The 8465-nt window shown below is 47.4% G+C and overlaps 1 protein-coding gene across 2 annotated transcripts in view; it reads right to left on the bottom strand.

Annotated features, from left to right (window-relative positions):
* Positions 1-1006: 1006 nt before the first annotated feature.
* BLK (BLK proto-oncogene, Src family tyrosine kinase) overlaps positions 1007-8465 on the bottom strand; it is a 45710-nt gene continuing 38251 nt past the window's right edge. For both annotated transcript variants that reach the window (XM_037392827.1, XM_037392828.1), the window contains exons 11-13: positions 5221-5371; positions 2141-2272; positions 1007-1776 (exon numbers count right to left, since the gene is read on the bottom strand). In XM_037392827.1, coding sequence (XP_037248724.1) covers positions 1568-1776; positions 2141-2272; positions 5221-5371 — 492 coding nt within the window. In that variant the 3' untranslated portion in view covers positions 1007-1567. The remainder of the gene's footprint in view (positions 1777-2140; positions 2273-5220; positions 5372-8465) is intronic.

Below are 8465 nucleotides of genomic sequence, written 5' to 3'. Positions count from 1 at the left end.
GCTGTTCACGCCGACACAAACATGTTGTCCCATCAGGAGTACGTGGGAAGTGATGCTGGCATCAGGGTCGGGGCTTTTCTCTGGTCACAGGTGACAGACGGGCGTTATAGCACTGCAAATCAAGACCTTGGACTGAATGTAGCTGCTGTTAGCCTGGTTGTCCCTACAGATTTGGTATGATTCTTCCCCCTCCTTTTTCCTTCTAGACTCTCTTGCAGCAGGTAACTCTCTGTCAGTGTTGGTGGTGGTCAGGTATTTTTTACTGGCACATGGGTCATCTCTGTTGTCTCGTAGCATCCTTGTCACACAGTGAAAAGCACCCTCTGCAGAAGGACTCAAAATCTGGTGCAAGGGGTAGAAAACAACAAATCAAGTACCCTGGGGAGATGCTGTTCAGCCTGTAACCTGAAAGAGAGTCCACCTGGGTCCCAGCCTGGCATTCACTCCTAACACCCCTTCAGTGCGCCATCTGTGCCTCATTCCTTCATCCTCCACTCCCCAACCCAGTGCAATGTGCAAAAGTAGAAAGCACCCTGCAGCCTGATGTGGGCATTCCCACCGGAGCTGTGGGTCAGAGATGCACCAGAAACCAGGGAATTTGAACCCTCTTAGTGATGGGTGCGGAGCAGGACCCACAGTGGGACTGGCATGATGAGCTGATGCTGCATCAGGGGCTTGTGCAGTGAAGAGCTCAAGCAAAGCAAGGGGCGAGGTGTGTGTATTTTTTTAGAGATCTTGTAATATAGATACTTTAACTCCCACCCAGAAGCAGGGAAGGAGGGACATCTCGTGGCCACATCGCGAACATCTCTCCAGAGCTGGCTGTGCCGGTCGGTGACGTGCCCCCCCAGGCATCCCCCCTTCCCGCCCGGGGTACCACCCCAGCATCACCCCGCACTGCCCGGAGAGCCCCATGGCCTCACCCCTTCTCCTCCATGGGCTGGGGTGGGCATGGGAAGCACAGGCACCCGTTCTCACCCTGACACCCAAATAAAGAAACAGGAAATGCTTGTATCCAGTTCTTTATTATTGACTTGGGGCAGAGGGATGGCACCACCTGAAGAGATCGCTCCAGAGCTTGGGGGCCTGGTGTGTGACCCAAGGAGGCGCAGACAGAACGTGTTCCCACCCCTGTCCGTGGATTGACGGGGGTTGTAGTATTGCAGGCAGTGACATCAGAAGGCCGGGGAGAGATTGTGCACCCCCATACCCTCACCCTGACTATGGTCCCCTCTTCCAGGGGCTGCAGTTGCAGGGCTGAGGGGCTTTTCTGGTCCAGGTGGGTCACAAGGGATTTTGCTGTCCTTCATGGCAGAGATGATGTCTGCAAAGTGGGTACAGACCTCCCAGGCGGATGAGGAAGGAGCTGTGCCAGCTCTCAGCCACCACTTTAGTCTCCATGATAACCACAGAGCTGGCAGCATCCACCTCCCTCATGTCCCTCCTCATTCCCCATCTCCAAATGCATTTTGGTGGCACATAGGAGAAAGGGAAAAGCCTGAAATGAGCCATCACTGGATGGTGGCTTTCCTCCAGATCTGTCCCCAGGTGCTGGTGGGACGGTGGCTTACTGCAGAGGCTCCGGCTCGTACTGCTTCTCTGTGGCAGTGTAAAAGTCCTCAAGGACTGACTGCAGGTACTCAAAGGTTGGTCGCTCCTCAGGTTTGTTTCGCCAACATTTCAGGATGATACTGTAGAGTTCGCCAGGGCACATGTCCGGACAGGGCATGCGGTAGCCCCGCTCCAGGTTGCGAATCACCTCAGGGTTGGTCATCCCTGGGAGGAAACACAGACCATCAGGAGTTATTCAGCACCCTGGGGGGGAAGCTCAGTGCTCCCCAGTAGCTCACATCCAGGCAGAGCTGGAGGGTATGAGGGACTGCAATGCTGAGCCATACCTGGGAACCACCCCTTCCTCAGGGTTGCACTCCCCCCTCCACCCCTCTGTCCCCTCCCTGACTCCCCTCTATAAGTTTTGCCTTGCACGGTTATACTGGAGGCTCGTGGGAGCCTAGGAAAGGCTCCCATGAATAGACAAGCGTGTGTGTCTGGCATGTGCACACTTGGGTATGTGCCTTCAAAACTTTTTAGATGTTTTGAAGTCGATGCACACTCATCCTGTATTCACAGTGCGCTGTACCTGGGTAAGGGATCCTGCCATAGGTTACGATTTCTGTCAGGAGGATGCCAAAAGACCACACGTCAGATTTGATGGTGAAAACTCCAAAGTTAATGGCCTCTGGCGCCGTCCATTTGATTGGGAATTTGGCACCTGTTTGGAAGAAAGAAAGGGAAATAGCACATGGAGGTACAGCATCTCCCTCTGCTCCCACAGACATGGGTGAGCAGCTCCCCAAACCTAGCTTGGGGTCCTGAGGGCTGTTGGCTGTATTAGGGGGCTGTGATGGGACTTACTGAACAAACCATGGAGTTAGGGAGATAAGGCAATTGCTGCCTATCTCCTGCTTTTAATAAAAGGTCATTTCTACCTGGCATGTCTTTGCCTTTCTTCATTCTTTCTCCATTGCATTCAAGGCTATTTCATCTTAAAAAAATTATTCACATGTATATACTTATAAACAACCATAGGTACTGATACGAGGAGGCCAAATAATGAAAAAAGCATAATGCCTTAGGTAACTGATAATATGCATATTAAAAAACTCTAGGTAAACATTTTTACTGATGAAGTTAGACGAATCCACAGTATTAGAGCACCTTTGAGTCTCTTACATGTTCAGCAATGGGATCTCAGGAATGGAGCCAGGAATGGTAGCATGGACGGCTGACCACTGCCATGCGTGCCCAGGTCGTGATGCTGGGATCAGCAATGCCTACCGCAGCCCTTGGGCACCAAGCAGCTCTCGTCAGAGACCCTTCTCTCTTCAGGTAGCAACCTGATGTGTGGGATCAGTGGGTTTCTGTAGCCCAAACTCTGTGTCTGTGCTATTCAAAGTCAATGCCTCCAGTGGCTTTATTAGCAGGCAACAACAGTAGGATCATATTCTGTATAAAATCACTCATTGGAAGGGGGCTGTTTTCAGCAAAAGTGTATAATCAATACAGCAAATACTATTTTTCCAGTTCTTAAAGCTGCCTATGTATATTAAAACCAAAAGAAATCTCATTTTACTTTGTCTCCCAAATTCTTGTTTTGCACACTGTAGACAACAATGACCATAAGATTGCAATTTCTGTTTAGCTAAGGCCAAAAAAACCTCACCCCAAACCACTTTAAGCAGGAACTGAATGTGTTAAGGACTGCAGAGGAAACCACATTTTTATTTGTAGATATCCCTTCAGGACTGAAAGCCAAAATGTAGTGTGTGAAATAACTGCCTTTGTTCTTGCACATCATACTCTGACAAGTAGGCTGCCGAGGCTTGGAAATGCAATCTATGAAGTGAAAATTGTTCAAAGTAGATAGAGGGGAAGTTGTTATTTCAGATTAAAACTAGCTGGAAAAATGCTGATAGGAACTGTTTTCCACTGGAAGTGTAGCTCCTTTGGGTATGTTAACAGAATTATACTGATTTCACTAAAACTTCTCTTATGGATAAAAAATGCCTTTAAAAAGTGCCTTAAAAAATGCAGCAATCTCACAGTAACCTTTCATGAAATTTTACAAATTACATTTGCCAGCTTTTAATACTTTGAAATAGTTTTATATCTTGGAATGGGTATAATTTGTATCATAAAGTATTTTGGGACAGCAAATTGGGAACACTTCTCCTATGAAAACAGGCTGAGAGAGTTGGGGTTGTTCAGCCCCTGGAGAAGAGAAGGCTCCAGGGAGACATGTGGTGGTAGGACAAGGGGGAATGGCTTTATAATGATATAGGGTACATATAAATTAGATATTAGGAAGAAATTCTTTACTGTGAGGCTGGTAAGGCATTGGCACAGGTTGCCAGAAGAAGCTGTGGGTGCCCCATCCCTGGCAGTGCTCAAGGCCAGGCTGGAAGGGCCTTTGAGCAACCTGGTCTAGTGGAAGGTGTCCCTGCCCATGGCAGGGGGAGTGGAACGAGATGGTCTTTAAGGTCCCTTCTAACCTAAACCATCCTATGGTTCTATGAAAGTGAAAGAAAAGTTTCCTATCTTATAAGAAAAAAATAAATCTATTCAATTTGCTTTCCCCAGCATATTTTTATAGGGAATTTTAGCTTCATCCCAACTCTAGAGGATGACAGATTTCCAAAATTTTAAAATCTTCTGGTAAGTGCCATTTAAGCTAGACTTAATTGTTTTATTTCACTCATTTCTGTTTGTTTCCCTGATGCTCTATGAAGTCTCTTTGCAATCTGAGTGACACGATCTCAGAATTGACCTCAGAATCAGAAGTCAGTACAGAGAAAGTACAAAGACAAAGCTGCCACCAGAGGAATTTGACTTAATCGCCTTAACCCTGTTGTCAAAAGTCTGTAGACAGACCTCTGCACCAGCCAAACCAGTTGGCACCTCTCATGGTCATGCTCTCCTGTTCACCATGAGTTCAGATACTCAGTCCCAGCAAGAAGCTTGGCTTTGCAGGTGGATTAATGAAGAAATTTCACATTTAAAAGGGAAATATATTTTTTTAATGCCTTTTTTATTCGGGTTTTTTTTCAGATGCTCAAGGTACTCTGTTCCCCTGAGAAACACCTACCAAGCTGCAAACTTTCTCCCACGTTTTGTAAGTTGTCCCTCTGTTATGGAAGGGACCTGATCTGATCTGGGCTGTTTGCCTGCGACATCTGGAAACTGCACTGGGGTCCAGATTCGTGGCTCCCGCTCCCCTCTGCAATGCGATGGCCAAGTTACAATGCTATTTCCTTCCCTTCAGACTGACTCACTGTGGACACGTAGGGACAGGCAGCAGGTTTCATTTAGCGGAGGTCGAATTTCTCCAGTAAGACAACCTGAGATTCAGCAGGACTCCCCCAAACAGTGCCAAAAGACTTTTTTTCTCATTTCCCTCTGCAAACCTCACTTGCTCTTTATTGTCCTCAGGTGCTGCTGCTTCTCCTAGGACCCAATACCTGGCTCTTTTGCCCTGTGCCTGCTGCCTGAGCGCTGACAACAGCAGCAGTGGAGGCTCTGGTCTCATGCCACTGGCAGTGCTGCCCTGTGCCTGGTCCCAGTCCAGCCCTTGGATGCCCAATATCTTGGCATGTCTGTGTGGCAAAAGAATTAGAGATAAGGGTAATGTGTTGGTGAGGCAATGCTGGGAACGATACCCACCTTCTTGTGCCAAGTATTCGTTCTCGATGATCCTGGCCAGGCCAAAATCAGCAATTTTGCAGCAGAGCGTCTCTGAGACAAGGATGTTGGCGGCTCTCAAGTCACGGTGAATGGAGTTCATGCGCTCGATGTATGCCATTCCCTCTGCCACCTAGGAGAGGAGGAAGAGTCCACCTACATCAGTTACCTCCTCATGACAACAAGTTCACTTGATTTCATCTTACCCACCTTTGCAAAAGCACAGCATGCATACAGGGTTGCTCACATGCCTCCATGTGCATGGACATGCATACATGCCTCATGGATGGATGGATGGATGGATGGATGGATGGATGGATGGATGGATGGATGGATGGATAGATCAACAGACAGCCAAACAGGTAGACATACATACATACATAAATAAATAGATACTGCCCGTGTATGTGTGCACATGTTCAGCTCTACCAGCGTACATCCGGCCACCCAAAGCTTTAAGCAGACAAGTCAAGCAGAACAGAAGCATCACCCTCTGTTTTGTTCAGAAGTTACAGCTGTGAGTTGTGGCTTCAGCGAGATGCAGAAAGCTGAAGCAAACCTGAAACCACATCACTGGAATCCCAGTTTCTGCCACATGACTTTCCTCTCTAGTTGGGATTTTAATCGCAAACGCTCCAGGTTAAATACGTGAATTAAAAAAAATAAAAAAAAAAACAACCACAAGGAACTAGTCTGTCCCTCAGTCACAGTGGAAAAGTCTAGATCTAGGAGGAGAACTAGATGTTTTTCAGCATCCTCCTCTGTTATCCCTCACTGATCTGTTTTTTTGGGGGGGAGGAGACCCCTGGAGATCCCTCCACAATAAAACAGAGACCAGACTAGGACCCAGGACACAAGACAGTTCTCCCCTCTGATACCTACAGGATGCATTAGAGTAGAAAACCCAGATACCCATAGAAACATGACTGGGATAGAGAGTATGTCCCTGGAGAAATGCCCTGTCCTGGGCACGTGCTGCCTTCTTCAACCACCTCCAAACTTCACTTTGGGAGGTTCTTGCTCCCAAGATCATCTTGCAATGTTTAGGTCCTCAGAGCAGGGAGCAGCACTGGGCAGGTGCCTGGTGTGTGATGAACCTCTATAAACGTAGGCTGCAATGTTTTATTGTGGGGTGCAGGGGGATGTAGAAAACAGAGATTGCAAAGTTGCTCTATCAGTTGAGCCTCAGATTTGGGTTAGGCATTTGACAGGAGAGTGAGTGGATGCATGCAACCCCTGCTAACAATGGTTAGTACCTATTAAAGCTTTTATGCGTCTGTGGGTGAGGGCAGAGCAATTTTCCATTCCATACAGATTCACATCAGCATCTCAACTTACATGTGGTTTTAAACAGGATACTAACACATACTTTCCAAAGCTGCATTTCTAACCTGTGTCAACACCCCTTCAGCGCAAGTGCTGTTTGCTGTGGTGGAAAATGGAAGAATTGATGTAATTTCCTGTCCTGATGTTAATGAGATAGTACCCAGTGATGGGCCCGTTCCAGCTGTGCTGTTGAGCATGTACCCTCAAGACTGACCACAGGGTCAAGTGCATCGGCCCAGACAGTTGTCATTTTAACTCCAACGGATGCTATTGGACTCAAGAGGACTGGGTGCCTGTTGGGCTGTTATGTCATCCTGACACCTCAGATGAACAGACTGCAAAATAGCTCGAGGGACTGCTCTTTTCCTCCTCCTCCTTCCAGAGCTACCCAGTGAGTGCTTGAATCCCTGCACTGGGGAGGTGGTGCTGGTGTGGGAGGGGTAGTGATGAAAGCTGTCCTTCCAATTGAAGCCCATGCCTTGAGGGATGGGCAAAATCCTTCCTACCCCATGTGCTGCAGGTGGCTTCTGTGGGTTATTATATTGTTGGGGTGTATTGGTTTGGTCTGTGTTCAACTATCCTGGTCCTGGAAGTGGTGCATGGTGCAGGATCCTGCAAAGAGGGTGGAGGGATGTGAGAGGGGTGTGAGGGGTGGGTGAGTGTTTCCAGGTGCCTATAAAGAGGTGATGTCCACAGGCAATTGCTCAACCCTGGTGATGATGTCCACTGTGGGGACTGTTTGACCATTGTAGTGGATGGGTTTCTGGCCACCTGAGGCCATGCCATGCAATCACATCCAAGGCTTCATCCCTGAACTCAGAGAGGAGGCTTGGGTACATGAACTTGCCCTGGGATAGGTTTCTCCCAGGGGTTCCTGTGGCCAGTGTGTTGTCAGACCTATACACACTCGTGCCTGGGACAGAGAAGATCACTGAGCTCTCCCCAGATGCTTCCACCCACCTGCCTGGAAATGCTTCATTACTCCACGTGCTCAATGCAAGTTATAATGTGTTAAATAAATGTATGAGTACTCTTAACATCTGCTGTCCCTGCCTCAAAGCTGGGCACAGTGTTGGCCAGCAGCTTTGCTTTGAGTCACCCCTGTCATTATACCTGAGTGCAGATTACTCTGGCTACAAGCACTTGCCTCTTACATAGAAACACATCAAGCCAATTTCTGGGGTACTGCTCCCACCAAACCCAAGGGCTTTGTAATATGGATGGATTTGGACCATTCTGCTTATCAATGGGAATTTAAAACAAACCACAGGCTATAACTTTCAAGAGAAAGGATGAAAGAATGAAAAAGGGAAGGTGGGAAGTGGGAAGATTAAGAAAGAAGGATAGAGGGAGGGAGGGAGGGAGGGAGGGAGGGAGGGAGGGAAGGAAGGAAGGAAGGAAGGAAGGAAGGAAGGGAAAGATATTAAACAGGGAGGTTACACTTGGCTCCATAACCTCTCACAGACAACAAAGATAAAGTTGCAGATAGGGAAGATATACCAGTAGTGAAGAGGGAAGACACTGAAACATGTTCCTCTGCACCCTTCATAGGGCTGCAGAGGAAAATAAAAATGACAGATGGGGATACTGCTTTAAAGTATTTAAATATTTTCATCCTGGTTAAAGCAAGAAGGAAAATCTGCTTTCATATAACATTTACTCAAATATTAAGATTCTCCTGTTGTTAATACATTACAAAATAACTCTGTATGATGGCTGGAACCAGGTGGTCATCTTTTACATGTTGTTTGCTCAGGATCACTTTGACTCAGAAAGGCTGAGTGATCTTTTGTGTAAATTCTAGACCTGAACATCAAAACAGCTGTATTCAGCCACGATGCTGATGCTTTACATTTTTTTCCCCAGTATTTCAAAAATTAACCTAACTTTGCTTTGGGTGA

Source organism: Falco rusticolus, chromosome 6 (genome assembly GCF_015220075.1).
Source record: "Falco rusticolus isolate bFalRus1 chromosome 6, bFalRus1.pri, whole genome shotgun sequence".
NCBI classification, from domain to species: Eukaryota; Metazoa; Chordata; class Aves; order Falconiformes; family Falconidae; genus Falco; species Falco rusticolus.
The sequence above is the reverse complement of the archived record's forward strand: the minus strand, read 5'-3'. Positions and strand labels throughout refer to the sequence as shown.